The 17,417-nt window shown below is 41.3% G+C and overlaps 2 protein-coding genes across 3 annotated transcripts in view; one reads left to right on the top strand and one right to left on the bottom strand.

The window, feature by feature from the left end:
- Nucleotides 1–4,655, top strand: part of RASA1 (RAS p21 protein activator 1) — a gene marked incomplete at its 5' end in the record, with an annotated part of 47,475 nt that extends 42,820 nt beyond the window's left edge. For both annotated transcript variants that reach the window (XM_083703128.1, XM_083703129.1), the window contains 4 exons: nucleotides 247–335; nucleotides 1,706–1,783; nucleotides 3,038–3,172; nucleotides 3,827–4,655. In XM_083703128.1, the coding sequence (XP_083559254.1) occupies nucleotides 247–335; nucleotides 1,706–1,783; nucleotides 3,038–3,172; nucleotides 3,827–3,910 (386 nt within the window). In that variant the 3' untranslated portion in view covers nucleotides 3,911–4,655. The remainder of the gene's footprint in view (nucleotides 1–246; nucleotides 336–1,705; nucleotides 1,784–3,037; nucleotides 3,173–3,826) is intronic.
- Nucleotides 4,656–5,308: 653 nt separating this feature from the next.
- CCNH (cyclin H) lies at nucleotides 5,309–15,777 on the bottom strand. Its single transcript, XM_083703333.1, has 9 exons — nucleotides 14,864–15,777; nucleotides 13,725–13,847; nucleotides 11,941–12,014; nucleotides 10,807–11,017; nucleotides 10,459–10,622; nucleotides 9,366–9,436; nucleotides 7,431–7,542; nucleotides 6,337–6,397; nucleotides 5,309–5,471 (listed from the first exon to the last, which is right to left on the bottom strand). Exons 1-9 carry the CDS (start codon nucleotides 14,978–14,980, stop codon nucleotides 5,439–5,441), a joined length of 966 nt encoding a protein of 321 aa, XP_083559459.1. The 5' UTR covers nucleotides 14,981–15,777; the 3' UTR covers nucleotides 5,309–5,438.
- Nucleotides 15,778–17,417: the final 1,640 nt, after the last annotated feature.

Here is a 17,417-nt window from a genome sequence, read left to right as displayed (position 1 = left end):
ACCTTTGTCTCTTTTAGAAGAGGAAGTGCTCTGGTTTGGGGACTGTGCTTAATCAGCTATGAGTGCATCACTTGAGGTTGTGGTGAGGAGCTTGAATTGGCCTTAGGAGGGAGAGAGGAAGTGCTTTAGCTGCTTACATCTGTATTTTGCACTTCATTGTCCTGCCAGTGAGTCTGGTTATCAACTGCTGTACTAGACTATAATCTCAGTTGGCATCAATTATGATTTTCAAATTGTTTATCTCAGATTCTCCTTCTCCCACTGCTGCAAGAACACTGACGCTGGTCGCCAAGTCTGTGCAGAATTTGGCAAATTTAGTTGAGTTTGGAGCTAAGGTAAATATAAATCTTAGAAGTTAATTCCCCCCCACTTGTGTTCTTTGCTCTCAGTGAAAGAACATGGGTAATCATGCCCCCCTCTGCCTGTACAAGTCAGTATGAGTCTGGAATGACAGGAGGGGCTATAGCAGAGTGCACACAAGAGATCCTAAATTCACGCCTTGGCATTACCACTGAAAAGGATCATTGGTAGCTAGGCAGGAAAGAGACTGCTTGAGACCCTGTAGAGTCACTGTTAGTTGGAGTTAACAGAACTGGACTAAGTAAACCATTGGCTGACTTAGTATGGGAGAGCTTCATTTGTTCACATAGAATAGGCTCCCTTTCAATACAATAGGACAGTAGAGTCAGCTTTGTATAGTAGATATTGTCGGTACATACAGCAGCATTTGGAAAGAGCATTTAAAACTCTCAAGTTATCTCCATTCTTAGCAAAGTGTTTGAGAGAGGCTACCGCAGCTCGTTTAAATAACAGTTTTTGTTCTTTCCGTATGTGGTTGCTCTTCTTCATCCTGACTGGTCAGAGAAAAGCCACAGCCATCGAGATGATTATGGAAATAATGTGTTAGGGTGACAGTTGTGCAATAGTTCAGCAGTAACATCTAGGTTTGACTGTTGGAAGATGCTCTTCAATTGACTTTACTTGAAAATGACATGGAAGTAGGTGCAAAATGTCGCACCTTGCCTTGGTCAGCAGTAACATAGCGCAGCTAGTGCAAATACAGTTACAAATACAAATAAACTAATTGCCAGTTTGCTTCCATGCCCATTTTAAAATCCTGATTTTTACCCTAGAATGCCATGCACAGCCTGAAGTCTTTCTACATTAAGGGCCATTTATCCTCAATTGAAACAACTCACCAGTAGAGGCAGACTGGCTTTTCTTGTCTGCTTTTCCTCCAGGACAGATTTTTAAGGTGATGCCATGGTTAGGTTCCTTTGTGCTATCATCTCAAAACTTTGGAACCTCCTCCTAAAAAAGGTTTGGACAGGGGTAGCCAGTGTGGTTTTCTCCATATACCATTGGACTGTAACTTCCACCAGCCTCAGCCAACATGGTCAATGATCTGTAGGGCACTCCAATGCTGGCTATCCCAGGGTTAGGAAGGTATCAACATTGTCATCAGTTTATAAAAACTATAAAACATCCTGCTTTGTCAGATATTTAAAAGGATTTAAATTTTCTGTAGCAGCTTTATCTTATGTGATGCTTTTTACTGTGGTTTTCCATGGTGTCAAAATTATATTTGTGTTTTAGCATACACCAACTTGAGCATTGTGGAAAGTGGTGTAAAATACATTAAGAATAATTCAGAAGCCATCACATGGAGGATTAAAGTGATACAAATTTTGTGGTTTTATTTTAGGAGCCATATATGGAAGGTGTAAATCCTTTTATCAAGAGTAACAAGCACCAGATGATCATGTTTTTAGATGAACTTGGGGTAAGAACACTTTTTCTTTCTTAATTTTGTAAATATAGAGACTGTAAGTATCTGCTTCAGAAAATACAGGGGAAGGACCCTATTAAAAAGAGGGCTTTGGGAACCATCTCTCAACCATTTCTGGACCAGGATTCAAGGTGGCTTCCACAAATAAAACAAGACAGAAAATCGATGTAAAAAATAATTAAACTCTATTAGAATTGAAACAATATAAAAAACAAATCTACAGTGGTTCCTCTGGTTATGTACTTAATTCGTTCCAGAGGTCCGTTCTTAACCTGCAACTGTTCTTAATCTGAGGTACCACTTTAGCTAATGGGGCCTCCTGCTGCTGCCGGCACGCCACTGCCACGTGATTTCTCTTCTCATCCTGAAGCAAAGTTCTTAGCCCGAGGTACTTTTTCTGGGTTAGTGGAGTCTGTAACCTGAAGTGTATACAACCCGAGGTACCACTGTATTAAAATACAAATAATTAGCATAGCACTATTAAAAAGCCCTTTCCTTAAGAAACAGACAATTCCCAAAGGCCTGTTGAAATAAAACAGTCTTTACCTGCTGGTGGAAGGAGCCAGTATATCTCTCTCTAGGAAGGGAGTTCCAAAGTCTAGGAGCAGCCACTGGGAAGGGCTTCCCATGTATGTCTGATGGTGGCAGGACTGAGTGGCCTGCCCAAAGAGATGGAAGGTATGGCTCCACTCCTTTCTCCAGTGTTTGTCAAGGAGAAACATCTGGAGTACCTGTAACCTGCCAGATGTTGCTTGGCTGCAGCTCCCTTCAACCCTGCTCATTAGCCATGCTGGCTGGGGTTGATAGAAACTGTAGTCCAACCAAGCCTGGATGTTGCTCATCCTTGCCACTGAGCTATAATAGCTCGCCAAAAACTAGTTCATTTCTCCACGTAGGCATAGCTGGGCCTCACTTCTATTTATGCTTAAGAAACTATACTCCTGCTTTACTGGAAATTGCATACATACTCCCCTATCCCTTGCAAGCCAAAGCTGACAGGTGGGTGGGGCCACGAAGATGTCAGGTGATAATCATCAACGCATCATGCAGGGCTTGCAAAGTTCAGTTTAATTTTCACTTGTGTATTCGAAACAAGCATTCCCATTGCTCTTTAGGTGTTATATTCCCTGCAAGCAGAGTAGTAGTGGCTGCACTCCTCTGAATGGTGAACAGTGTAAGTTTTTTTCAGCTACCCTGGTACTGTTTTATGAAAGGTGGTTCTAAACATTGTTATCATTCTTGCTCTAGAATGTACCTGAACTTCCAGACACTACAGAGCCCTCTAGAACTGACTTGTCCCGTGATCTAGCAGCCCTCCATGAAATTTGTGTGGCACATTCAGATGAGCTTCGAACACTCAGTAATGAGCGAGGGGCCATGCAGGTAAGACCTGTTATAGAAAGAGGGTGTTTCCTGATATTTACAGCAGCGTTGGTTTAACCTGCAGCCCTCCCTATGCTGCTGGATTATAGCTCCCATCATCTCTTGACTATTGGCCATGCAGACTGGGGGTCATGGAGACCAACATTATCTAGAGGGCCCTGAGGACTGAGGGCTGCAGTTGAATGCACAAAGTGTGAATGTATGTTAAGGATGCAATCAAAGTGGTAGACATGAAGGAGCTATTTTGAAACAGTTTAGTAGAAAACTATTTGCAGTGGTGGTGCATTTTGAGTGCAATTATTCCAATTATTATTTATGCATAAGTTATGCTGCCTGACCTACTTATTTAAATGTTTACATAATAGCAAACAGTAACTTGTTTTCCTTGGATTCATTAAAAGCTGTAGAGTCAATTCCAGCATGGTAAAATTAACATATTTACTATTCAGTAACTATTAATGTGTTTAGCTATTCAGCTGGGCTACAGGAACTATGAATTGCATCTATGGAAAGGAAATCCTAAGGACAAAGGGGGAAAATAAAATAAGTTTACATTTCAAGAAAAGCTATAAACCAATCGGGAACAAGTATAGTTATTTTAAATCATACAGAAAAACTTTGCTGCTGTGCTAATTATCTCCCTTTTTAAAACAGCATGTGCTAAAGAAGCTGCTGGCAATTACAGAACTTCTTCAACAAAAGCAAAATCAGTATTCAGTGTCTAACAGCATCAGGTAGCAGCTTTCTGCATGTTCCAGCATGTCCAACATGACAACTTTCACCAATATCACTTCCTTTTTTGCTCTTGCCAAAAATAGCACACACATTTCACATTTCCAGTGATGTGTGAACTATGCAAAAACAAAACAAAGAACCTGTTGGTGACTGACCATAACAACAGCTTTAAGCTATGTGTGCAGGACACTTGCACTTTCTTCCACTTGGAACCAATTTTCACAACCTCTGAGCCTTGGTGTACAGATCACCTTCCACAAAGAAAATACTGTGACTGTCTCTTTGAACTTTAAAGTTATTTCAACACCTCCAATTGCCAAAGTCTTGCTGTGTTTTGGATAAAATTAGAGTCAACTGCCAAGGAAATGTTTTGACAGCAAAGTATAACTGGATAGAACACATGTCTTACTGTAATTTGATTGGTTACAACTATATTAGGACTGTTCAAACACTTTAATTTGTATTTACAGCTTCCAGAGTTTGATAGGAAATCTTTGCTGTACACTTTTTATACCATTCTATTTCTCTCATTTAGAGTTGTGCTGAAAGAATATGCAGACTGGATTTTGTCAGCTTTTTTTTTAAAATGTGCCACATTGTTTTGAATAATTTTCCATCAAGGACTGTATATCCAGATAAATCATGATGCTTTTTAAAAAATGTTTACAACAGTAAATAATTTGAACTCAGTAAATTTATTGATCATTGTATTAGGCATGCATGCATTATTAAACAGTTTTATAGCATACATCTGGCTGCTTTTTCTGCCTAGTGATTCAATATTTGGATATTTCCAAAGAAGAAAAATACAGTGCCTCTAGGTGATTAGAAAACGATTTGTCTTGCCTGCATTTTTCTATTTTTTGTTTGGTCAGTGATCGGTTCTGATCCAGTCTCAGTGCTTGTAAGTATGAACAATAAAGCTCTTTTTTTGTGTGGAAAGAAAGACGCTAGAATAAGATCCCCCAACCTAACCCACCCTGTCAGCAAACCAAGCCTCTTCAGGGGTTAAGCCTGTTGCATACAATGCGAAAACAGCACTAGCAGGAGGAATCCATGAACCTACTGTCCCGATGTTCTTTTTGGCCAAAGGCTGAGCCCAAAGGATTAAGCCAGTAGTACCTTCAACAAACCCAGAGATGAACTATTGCCACCTGAAAGTTTGTTTTCCTCATCACCACAAATATCAGAAACTAGTGCATTTCAAAAAAAATCCAATGTATCTCAAGTAATACCCATGAATATATGGTGCTTATATTTTAGATATTTTGACATTGCTTTTAAGCTTTTGGCTGGTATCGAAAACACGCTACCAGAAAACAGGTTACAGCCAATTAAAATCCAAAAGAACAGCGACAGTTTTTAGCAATACCATTTAAGTAATTTCAAATATTCCACTCACACTGTAAAATAACTGCTTTATTTACATTAGTCATATATCTTTTTCACTGCAGTAGTGGAATGTGCAGCATGTTCTCAGGCATTAACGTTCCATTTAAGTATTCAGGATTTCATCAGTGGAGACATCCAGTCAGTCTATGAAATCATCATCTGTCCATTCATCCTAAACGAAACAAAAAGGAAATCCAATCCTTCAACTTGTTAGAAGATGTGCAAAAAAACAAAACCCACCCTATGAATCAAGTATGGCTGATGGGAAAATTCACAATTACAAATATACAATCTCAGCGTCTATGCTTGCCCTTATTGAGGATTAAGGTCCTGTTTGATGTAAGGCAGAAAACAAATATAAACAATGTTTAGAAGAAAGTATCAACCTAGTTTAGCGTTATCTGGTGACTCCTGAAACATTCAGCTGCCTGTTGTATGAATAGCAGATGATGTAAGATTATGTACTTTTTTAAAAAAAAACACAACCCCAGCCCAATCCTATGAAAATGTACTGTTTGCTGTAGTGTAAGCAGTGACTTCCACAAATTAAGCTAAACTTCGATCACTGCATTTGACAGGTTAGAGGTTAGTGAAACATTTCTGCATCACCCTTTATTGTGCCCATGAACCAAATAAGTCTTACAGGATCCTAAGTCTCAAACAGCACTATCAGTACAGTGCTGTGCTGCGGTCAAGGAAGTACAGTAGTACTGACGAACCACCAAGGCTACTTATCAACTCTGACAGTGATACAATCTTTACTACGATTCCTATGAACTTCTGCCTTGGCCAACTGTGGATAAGGGGAATAAAAGTACATCTAGAAGATTCTGCCAGTTAATTGGTTAGATTATCATAATAATTTTAAAATAGATTAAAGTGTGCTCCCTGTTAATTGGCATTATCTTAAGGCAGCAGATTTCCAAGAAGATGCATGTTGTGACAATTGCACATAAATTTGCATATAGAACTAAGTTTTCCGTTCTCAAACATATACAGATTTATCCAGTTACTCAAAAGTACACAAATCCACTAACCTCCTCCATTTTAGGTTTCTTTGTTACGTAGTCTTCATCTTCATAACCTTTTCTCTTCTTTCTAAAACCAACCCCATAATACTAATATTAGACAGTATGTTCCAGTTCCAATAAGATCTTTTCTTCAACTTCATATTTTATATTGGAGAAATTGGTATGACATCTAATAAACGATTGAAACCTTTTATTGGTATTTGAAGTGAACTAACTATTCAGCGCTAGAGGCTCCTTAGAGCTGTTGATAAAACACTGTTTTACAAGAACCATGTCTTGCAGCTTCTTAAACAGATTATCTTCAGTTGTTTCATATATATCCATATGCCGTAGAATAAAATTCTAAACGGTGGGGTCAGATTAAAAATGTTCAGTATGCCACATTCGTGACAGTTATGTTAAAGCTTACGTTATGGAAAACAAACACAGTGAATACAACTGAACTTTCACATAATCACTGCAGGCTCTTCCCCCCCCTTCATTTCCCACTGACCTCGTGGGTTCACATTTGTTCTCCACACCCGTGGATATATGCTGTAACTTATGATGAAGTGAACTTCAGATATGGGCAATAGCTATAGCTATGATCCAAACAGGTGCTCTTCCACTCACAGATGTGCTAACTTAGATCCAGTGGAAGAGCGCTGCATGATTAACTCCAAATACAGTGAAGTTCTATTTATGTAAGACTTTGCACAAACACTTTCAACACTTTGTTCAACTAGAATTTATATGCTATTTGCAGTCTACTATACTGCAATCCAGCCCCCAATACATTGCAAGAAGTCGTCTACTAGCTTCCAAAAGAGCTTGTGGAACAGCATTATATATTTTTTCTATTGCTACTTTCCTCCCCTTTCACCCACATTTATTTGAATCCAAGTCAATACTTATCTGAGAAGAAATTACTGACCAATGACTGGAACAGACCCTGGCTTCAAATCTCTGATAATATAAGATTATATCATAACATTTGCACAGCATTTCCTGGTAATCAAACTTCAAAATTAGCTTATTGGTCCTCATACAGTATATGCTGTCATAATCATTTTTAGGAAAGCTAGCACTGAGATACGATGTAGCTTTAAATTGTTACTTACACATTCGTATTGAGAGCAAGTTCTGGGCTGTGACATTTCTCTAACTTCTGTTTCAGAAGAGCAACTCCTTCTGGATGCGGTAGCTCATATTTCTTTACCAGATTTTTCATGCCTACAAAGGAGCAATAAAACACTTTCAGAATGCTTTAATTAAGTGTACTGTATACCAATTAATCTCAACCCCCATAAGATATGTACATTATCAAAAGTAGATCCAAAAGAATTCTAGTGATATAGGTAGCCTAATCACACTCTCATCTTCACACTCAAACCCAACCAATTAGATATGGCACATTCCAACTAGTTTTGGTTCTACAGACCTGGCTATAAAGCTTTGTGTGTGTATGTAAGGTTACAGCACAACAGGGAATGTTGTGTGCCTGTCTAAGTATGATCTAATTGCCGTGAGTTGTACATGAAGCTGAGGAACACTTTAGCCAAGCTATACTATATTTTGACCAGTTGTAGCCATGAACACACAGGATTAATTGTGCAAAGGTGTGTCTGGGGAGGGGGCATTCTAACAAAAAGTACACCCAGATCTCAAAAAGCCAGACTACAGTGCAAAATACTTTGCAGATTTTCTATGAAAAGCAAGTCCTCTTGTAGAACAAGTGTTAAAGACAATTGAGATGTGCTCCAAATTTCTTTGAAATAAGTTCCACAGACAAAGTCTTAGCTTAAATTTGCCACATAACACTATTTCCCTCTTTACAGAAGCTCAGATTACATTTGTAAGACTCTTAGCTGTCATCTTGTATTAGAGGATTTATGCTAAGGAATGTCAAGACACAGCAAAAGTGTGAAGTAAAGAACTCTACTAAACTAGTTCACATTATGGGGTTTTTTTATTTCCTGGAGGCTAATGGATAATGCAGTGTTAGCACTACTGTCCCAGGGAAACCTTCAGACGCAGGCACATTTTGCATATCAAGTCTTCAAAATACAGATCAACTGAAGGCTGTGTTGTGTTTGATGCAAGCATAAAAGCACTATCAAGGACAGTCTTGCAAGCACCAGTCTACTGAAAGACTGAATACACATTTTTATGTGCCCTGGACTACAGGTTAGAGGCTATGAACACCGTCAAAGGCAGAAGAAGTTATCAAATATCCCCTTTTACTTGCTTATGCTAAAGACAGCTACCAAGTTTTGTTCTTCATTTGAAACATTCCCCTTGCTTTGCTGAAAATTCTGGTCTCACTTGACCCAGAAGACACTGACTTGCATCCATCACTATCTCCATTCACGACAGGCTCTTTGATCCAGAGGGGCTTCCATAAATGGAATGTGGATGGAGATAATTTTTGCACATTCTCCCATTCCTGCGCCAGCACTCAAGTTGTTCCAGAGAATCCCCAAACCCCCAAGAGCAGATTTTAGAGGCTCAAGGGAGAAGGATGAAACAGTGAAGATTGCTGATTGGCAATGGGAATGAGTCTTCAAAGGATGTTGCTCTAACCCAACAGTCAGCTGATTGGTGGTTACAGCAACCTCCTTTGAAGTTAAGAGTCTGTTTTACAAGCAAAGGGGATACAATTGTGCTAAGAAAATAATAGACAATGGCTCTCCGTATTTTTTTGGACTCCAACTCACATTTAACCCCAACCAGCATGGTCACTGTTCAGGGATAATGAGTCTCATATTCCAGCAACATGGAGAGTCACTAGTTCACATCCCTGAACTAAGCCATATTTCTTTTCTCCTATCACTTTATACAATTTCTAGGGGAGTAGAAGGGACAAGAATGTCCACTTAAGTTCCTTTTTATTAACAGTTGGATACAAGTTTAAATGTGTGTCCCAATTATTCAGAAAAGTACATAAAATAAATCTTTCAAACGGATAAAGGCTTTTGCAAGCCTCTTCCATCCTTTTAAAGAATACTTTAAAATAAATCTGTGTATGGTACCTCATTCTCAGAATCTTTACTTACATTTCATCCCATCCAGTAACTGGGAGAGGGAAGCTTTGTTCTCTTTCAGCATTAAGCATTCTGACAAGTAACTGTCAAAAGATTGTGAAAATTAGATCTCAGTACCACTGTTTGGATGCAGAGAAAAGTGAATATCTATGAAGAACACTTACATTAACATACACCCCATAAAGAGAATGACATTTAGCTAAATGTTAGGTGATGGGAAGGAATTTTTCAAAGTATATTAAAAAAACAAAAACTTGGCACACATTATAAAGAGTAACAATACAAAGCCAATGTCAAAAATGCTAAAGTTAAATTAATGATTAGAATTCTCTACAGCAATTTCTTTCATTCTCAAAAAACCCCACACCCCTCCAAGAATCAAAGATAACCTTCTGAAAGCAAAACAATGGTATTCTAACATGAAGTAGTAGTCTGGAAACATGAGCTTCTTTTGATAGTGTAAGATAGATGTTTTAAAAAGCTGTAAAAGTAACCATTTTATAGGCAGCTGACATATGACAAGTTGAAGGAACAAAAGATTTAGGGTTGTATGCAACTAAATTATTGTGTGCAGATAATGGCTTCCACAATTGACAGGGAAGGTTCCCCTCTACCCCCACCCTGCACCACCCTCTGTGTGACAGAGTTGGGGGAACCCCCAGAGCAGGTTTATGGGTGCACCGGGGGGCGGGGAGAGACAAGAAACGTTTCACTATACTCACATACATAGAATCATAGAGTTGGAAGGGACCCCAAGGCCCATCTAGTCCAAACTCCTGCAATGCATCATTCCACAGAGTGATTTAGTTGATACAACTTTTATTGCTGGGGGGGGGGGAGACCCAACATAGTAATTTAAATAGTGAAATGGTAGGATTCAGTAAGCTATTTTTCTTCCCTCTGCCACACATTTATGGTTAAGCAGCTGATCAGGTTGGCCACCAGTGTTTGAATCTGTGTGGACGATTCTTGAACAATAAACTCTTAATCCATGTTGACGCAAAGTCTTAACAACACCACAGATACAGCTTTGGAAGGATGTACAGCGTTAGCACAAAAACCTACTAATGTAATTTGTATGGCCAATGCTTGGAATATTATCTACCTTTCCATATTAATTCCTGCTCTCGATGCACTGGACAAGATGGCAGTGAGAGCAATCTGAGACGGTGTATAAAGAAGGCAGGCATCTGTTAAAGCAACCCGATTGAGAAAGTCATCAGCAGTCTTCCTCAGGGTCTCAGGATTCTCAAGCAACGGGTAACGGGTCTAGAAAATATGCAGAATTGCTGAGTTCATTTTTCTAGCTCAAGTATTTTAGCATCAAACAGGCATGCTGGGATACTTAAGAACTAATCTGCTCTAGTACAGTGCTTGGTACTATTAATGCTTCAACATTTTACAATAGTTACTGCCATCTAAGGTACATTTGTTAAGCAGCAAAAATGATTACCTTTAGATCGATCAAGAAGCCTTCAAATGGCCTGTAAGGGTTGTGCACTATGAGGTGGAAGTTCAGTTGCTGTATAAGTAGCAGCTCATATTCCAAGATCTGTTCCAGGGCCTTTTCCTGTCCTACTGCACTTTCACGAAGGTTGCCCACGAACTGTGTACTGGACACGTTAAATTCGTCTACTTTACATGCCAAAAATGCACATGTTAACCTTAAAAACAAAGAGCAAACACATTTGGTTCTAAGGAAGACCATTATATATGAAGACAAGAAGTATTTTGAACAGCCTAGCCTAAATACAAGAGAAAGCTCCCTCTAATATAAAATCCAGCCCCAAATCCTTAGAAAACGTTTAGAACTTGCAAACTATCAGCAAATATCCAATGAAAAAAATGTGGACAGTGACAGTTTTACGGGGCAGTTGTTTTACCTCGAGCTGACTTGCATTGTATACTGGGGTAATAGAATGTCTCAGACAAAACCATGTGGGTTCTGTCAGAAGAGAACTTTAGTCTGCTTCCTCATATTACTTATTGCTGGAAAAACCTGTGGTTTTTATTCCAACCCAATACATTTATTATTTTTTAAAGAAAGAATCTGGCATAGAAACTTTGGGGAAAATGTGTGGTCAAATGTCCCAAAATAAAGCTATGTGTGATGTGTCAGAAGAAAGGCATTTAACTGCTTCTCAGTGCAAGTTTTAGCATGAAAAAAGTGAGACTGTTTTTGTCCTGATTCATTTACCTAAACTAAACTAAAAAAAATTTAAAAAATCATCCCATTTGATAAATTCAGTTTGGGGACATTGTTTACTATCATTTAGATGATAATAAACTAGGAGAAAAACATTGCTGCTCTACTTCTGTGTAAATTCTGCAAGTGCACCCCAGAGTGGATTTCAGTCCTGCTTTTTCATGTGATGCAGTAACTAAATTTTTGGGATTGAAAAATACTCCATTTGTAGGATTCAGCTTGTTTTCATGGGATTTTTTCTGCCCCTGACAACTGTAAATATTAAGTAGTTCAAATGTTGAAACACAGTTTACAACGATGCAGGCAACAATATCCTTAGAAAAAATAACAGAATTCCTGCTTGGGGAAAATAATTAAACCACAAGGGTATTCATTACTTACATAATAATCCGAGGATGATACTCCATCACTGAGTTATTGAGGTAAAAACGCTTGAAGTACATGCAAGCTGACCCCTAAAAGGAAACTAGAATCAGAAAGTTCATTCACGCAAATAGCATGGCTGTTCTGTGCTGCCACACAGAACACATCATGATCAAATAAATACAAGATATGCTGGGTAAGTCAACTGAAAAACAAAGTAGTGCACAGGTTGACCCAATGTGTATTTATGCAGCAGAAAATTCAAGTTCAGAAGAGCCAGAAGCAGGGGATAAGCAGGAGAAAACACAAAGGCCACTGCCAGTTCCAATTGGTGTGCTGACTAATCTACCTGATGTCTATAAAAACTCAAGATGCTATTAGGAGCAGTTTGAACAGAGTCACTAGAATTCCCTTCTAAAAAGCTCATTTGCATTAGTGTTCCTGCCCCTCTTTGACTCAAAAGAAGAGTAGCCCTGAGAAAGTCTCCACAGGTTTCACAACACCCACAACTTTTATAGTGCCCTCAGATGTGCTACATTCTTCAAATATTCAGGGTTGGTACTTTGTTTGCTTGTGCATATCACTGGATCCTGGCAGCAATGAAACATGGCCTTCGGTGGAGATCAAGTGGATGACGATACAGCTTTTCTGACCCCTATCCCCCTCTCCAATGCTGCCTCCCTGGGCTTTTGCTGCAAGAAGCATAGTAGCATTTCCCTTTGTTACAATGGGAACAAAGTTGGAATGGAAAGTTGAATTGTTGCTGTGGCAAGCACAGTTGCTACATTCTTCTCCCAGCTATTTGCAATAATATTCTGAATATTATTACAGAAATGTTGGGTGTTTGAGCAGCTACCAGCAGTGGAAGGGCTAATCCAACTGGCTCCCCTTATCAGTTCCGGCACTTGCTTCTCCTACTCTTAGGAATCCAAGAACAAGACTCCAAGGGAGGTGTCACTGTCCCCATGCAGGCTGGGTCCCACTACCTGATGTTTTTGAAAGTGCCTCCTTGCAGGCATTCTATCTAACACACAAGTCTGGCCAGGAATAGCAAGTATATATGGCAACCCCAGGGACATGAATGAAATCTTTTCCATGTTCGCACCATCTCAGTGGCGGTCCAGGTGAAAAAATTCCTTACAAAGCTCATATTTGCCCCTTGATACGTGTGTAAAGAAGCAGACAGGTATTGCTCAGTTATGAAGGGATGGGCATTGTGGGCATTATAAATGAAGGGTGGGAAATATGCAGTCCTCCAGATGTTACTGGACTACAACTCCAATCATACCTGACCAGTGACAATGCCGACTGGGGCTGATGGGAACTACAATACAACAATATCTGGAGGGAGTGTTTCCCTGTGTCTAGTGTGAATAAACAATGTTAAATATTACTTGGTGACAAATAACAGTTCAGGGACTTTAGATGCAGGAGGAATGGTGGGGAAAGTTTAGGGAAAAAATGGGGAGTGGGTGGAGAAGAATGAAGTATGTATGTATATGTGTGTGTGTGTGTGTGTGTGTGTGTGTAAATAATTTATATACTGCCCTATACCCGGAGGTCTCAGAGTGGTTTACAGAACAAAATTAAAATATAAAACCACAATATATATATAATAATGATTTTTAAAAAACCAATACCCCCCAAAAAGAACCACATTTTAAAAGGTCATAGGATTTCAATCAAATCAATCAAAGGCCTGGTTAAAAAGTGTCATTAATCATAAATATTTTTACAAAAATAGAGAAAGCTTCAAAACCAAAACAAATACTGCTTTCTCCAAGAGAATGTTAGAAACTCACCACCACAGATCTAGGCATCGCTGGCTTGAAAACAGAGCAGAAATCCAATAGCCTTTTTTCATAGTATTTACAAATGGTCAACTCTTCATGCGGCTCAAGAAGAAACGGGTCAGTCTGTTGAACCTTGTGGGAGAACAAAAATTATCTTAACTCTAATCCAGTGGTTCCCAACCTTTTTTGGGCCATGCCCCACCTAAGCATCTCTCAAATCCTGATTGCCGCCCCGTCCCCGTGACATATAATTCTTATTATTCAGAAAGTGAACTCCTATTCAGGGGAGGAAGCCTAAAAGGCCATTAATTGCTAATACCTCATTCTTGATTGCCCCCATAAAAATCAAATTGTCCCCCTGTGGGTCGTATGCCCCATGTTGGAAACCACGGCTCTAATCAGAGCCACCAACATACAAAGGTTACAAGTTGTAGTCAGAATTAAAGAACCTTTTTACGAGGGTGAAAGAGAGCGCAAAATATGGTCTGAAGCTCAACATCAAAAAAACGAAGATTATGGCCACTGGGCCCATCACCTCCTGGCAAATAGAAGGGGGAGAAATGGAGGCAGTGAGAAATTTTACTTTCTTGGGCTCCATGGATCACTGCAGATGGTGACAGCAGTCACGAAATTAAAAGACGCCTGCTTCTTGGGAGAAAAGCAATGACAAACCTAGACAGCACCTTAAAAAGCAGAGACATCACCTTGCCACCAAAGGTCCGTATAGTTACGGTGCTGGAGGAGACTCTTGAGAGTCCCATGGACTGCAAGATGATCAAACCTATCCATTGTTAGGGAAATCAGCCCTGAGTGCTCACTGGAAGGACAGATCTGGAACTGACAGCTGAGGCTCCAATACTTTGGCCACCTCATGAGAAGAGAAGACTCTCTGGAAAAGACCCTGATGTTGGGAAAGATGGAGGGCACAAGGAGAAGGGGACGACAAAGGACGAGATGGTTGGACAGTGTTCTCGAAGCTACAAACATGAGTCTGACCAAACTGCGGGAGGCAGTGGAAGACAGGAGTGCCTGGCGTGCTCTGGTCCATGGGGTCACGAAGAGTCAGACACGACTAAACAACAACAACAACAACAACAAATACAAATCACACGCAGGAGGACTCGGCGTTTGGGCAGCCCGCGCCCTACCTTCCTATTGGCCACCGCTTTGCACCGGAACTTGCGGTTGGCGTCGGCCCGGCGCCGGACCAGCTCCTCTTCGCCGCGGAAGGTCCAGCGCCGCCGCTGCGTGCTGCTGTGATACATGGCCGCGGCAAGGGCGCCGCACCCGAGTGAGCCCAGGCGGCTGGCGCCCGACTAAGCGCAGCTGAGGCAGCGACAGACGGCCGCTTCCCGCTTCCTCCGTCGGCACCTCCGCCGCGAACCTCCCTCCGTGATACTCCCGGCGTGCCCCGCGCCAAGCCCACCTCCGCCGCTTTTTCCCGGCATGCGCCTCTCCCTCAGAAGCGTCGGAAACCGCTTTTTGTCCAAAGGGGTACGAGAAATTCTTGGCTCCACACTTCCGGAACCGCCATATGCGGGGCAGCAGCGCACAAAAAAACCCCAACTTGATTTTAAGCTGGGTGGCCGGGTAACTCGGGCCGTGTCCCGAACAAGTGGATTCGAACTTCAAGTCCGAACGATTTCTGCACGTTGAGTGAACAGGCTCTGAGGCTCCTACTGTTCCTCCCATTGAAATAAATAGCTGTTGAGGCAGTGCATTCCTTGGAAGCCAAGTCTGCTGTCCGAGGCGGTTGCCTCACTTTGGCTTGTCTCCAAGGGCGGGCCAGCCCTGATGGCTACTTTCAGTTGAGTCCCATTACTGAGTGGCTAGTTTTTCTTAATTCTCGGGTGCAGAGCGGAGCAACGCCCCAATCGCGATAGTAAGCTGCCATTTGCGCGCAGCCCCCCTCCCCATGGTGGCCCTTCCATTTCAGCTCTGCCATCGGGGGGGCAAGAACAAAGAGCAGCCGCTCCAAACCCCTCGCCTCCGCTCCGCGCATCTTCTGTTTATTTACATCGACTTCCCAGCACGTTCAGTTCGCAACCTGAGTATTTTGACAATTGCACCGAGTCTCTTGAGCCTCGCACTCTCCCGGTGTGTGGAGCGGGGGGCGTGCGCTTTACCATAAAGGGGAGGGCACTCTGGGAATTGTAGTTAATAAGAATGGAGAGTAGGTATTTGCTGCTGCGTCAACGACAAACAATACCACAGAGATATAAATGTAGAGTAACGCGAGCAGAGGACTTCCGGTTACGCTCGAGAGCCGCTTTTCATTTGGCCATGATTATGTGTGGGCGCAAAGCGGCGTTGCATCCCGTCTTTCGACAGTAGGGGCAAAGGAGGAGTGCCTTGTTGGAATGCTAGTAGTGGGAGCCAGAGGGAATTTAGACAGTGTGAAAGAGGCGTGACTCTGGGGATGCTTAGTGGGGAGAGTAAGCCCCACGTAGATCTCCGTAGGGGTTACTTTTGAGTAAACCTGCAGAGGATTGGGCTGTAATCTCTCTCTCTCTGGGAGGCGAGGAAGATAACCTTCCTCCTCCTCCTCTTTTCTCTTAGCAATTCGATCCTTGTTCGCACAGCAAAGTAAGGCAGAGAAAGAGTTGCCAGTCCTGCCCACTCTCTTTTCCAAAGACAATAAATGCTAACGCTGATCTCTCTCTCTCTCTCTCTCTCTCTCTCTCACACACACACACACACACACACACAGACGTTTTAACTTCGTGGCGCTGCACAGCTCATCTCTATGTGTTTAATCCGAAGCAAGCTCCATTAGGTTCAGTGAGGTTTGTTGTTTAGACGTTTAGTCGTGTCTGACTCTTCGTGACTCCATGGACCAGAGCACGCCAGGCACTCCTGTCTTCCACTGCCTCCCGCAGTTTGGTCAAACTCATGCTGGTAGCTTCGAGAACACTATCCAACCATCTCGTCCTCTGCCGTCCCCTTCTCCTTGTGCCCTCAATTTTTTCCAACATCAGGGTCTTTTCCAGGGATTCTTCTCTTCTCATGAGGTGGCCAAAGTATTGGAGTCTCAGCTTCAGGATCTGTCCTTCCAGTGAGCACTCAGGACTGATTTCCTTAAGAATGGATAGGTTTGATCTTCTTGCAGTCCATGGGACTCTCAAGAGTCTCCTCCAGCACCATAATTCAAAAGCATCAATTCTTTGGTGATCAGCCTTCTTTATGGTCCAGCTCTCACTTCTATACATCACTACTGGGAAAACCATAGCTTTAACTATACGGACATTTGTCGGTTTACTCCCAGGTAATTAAGTATATGTTTGCAGCTGCGGTTAACCTTCCTCCGACCCTTCAAACAGATGTTGCGGTGAGCAAACACGCTAGAATCCATGCCTTAAAAAAATAATTGTTGTTGTTGTTACATCTCAAAGTGCAATAGGAGAACAACTGCACAGAACAGCGACAGTTCAGCAGGGACAAGTATGTACACATAGCACAATCCTATGCACGTCTGCTCGGAGTCGGAAGTTCATTTCACGTTTAAATTGTATTGCCTTTCCATATTACTTTGCACAAGGCGGTTTGCAAGCTGAAGAAACAATAAAGATCGCACACCTTGTAACAATCTGATCCAATGCAGAAATGTCATAGTAGAAACGTAACTTTAAAATGAACGACTTATATCAGATCAAGTAATATTCTGTAATCCATTAGAATATAATAGTACACAATAAAATTAAA

The sequence above is a fragment of the Podarcis gaigeae genome (assembly GCF_964106915.1).
Source record: "Podarcis gaigeae genome assembly, chromosome: 11".
Classification (NCBI taxonomy): Eukaryota; Metazoa; Chordata; class Lepidosauria; order Squamata; family Lacertidae; genus Podarcis; species Podarcis gaigeae.
The sequence above is the reverse complement of the archived record's forward strand: the minus strand, read 5'-3'. Positions and strand labels throughout refer to the sequence as shown.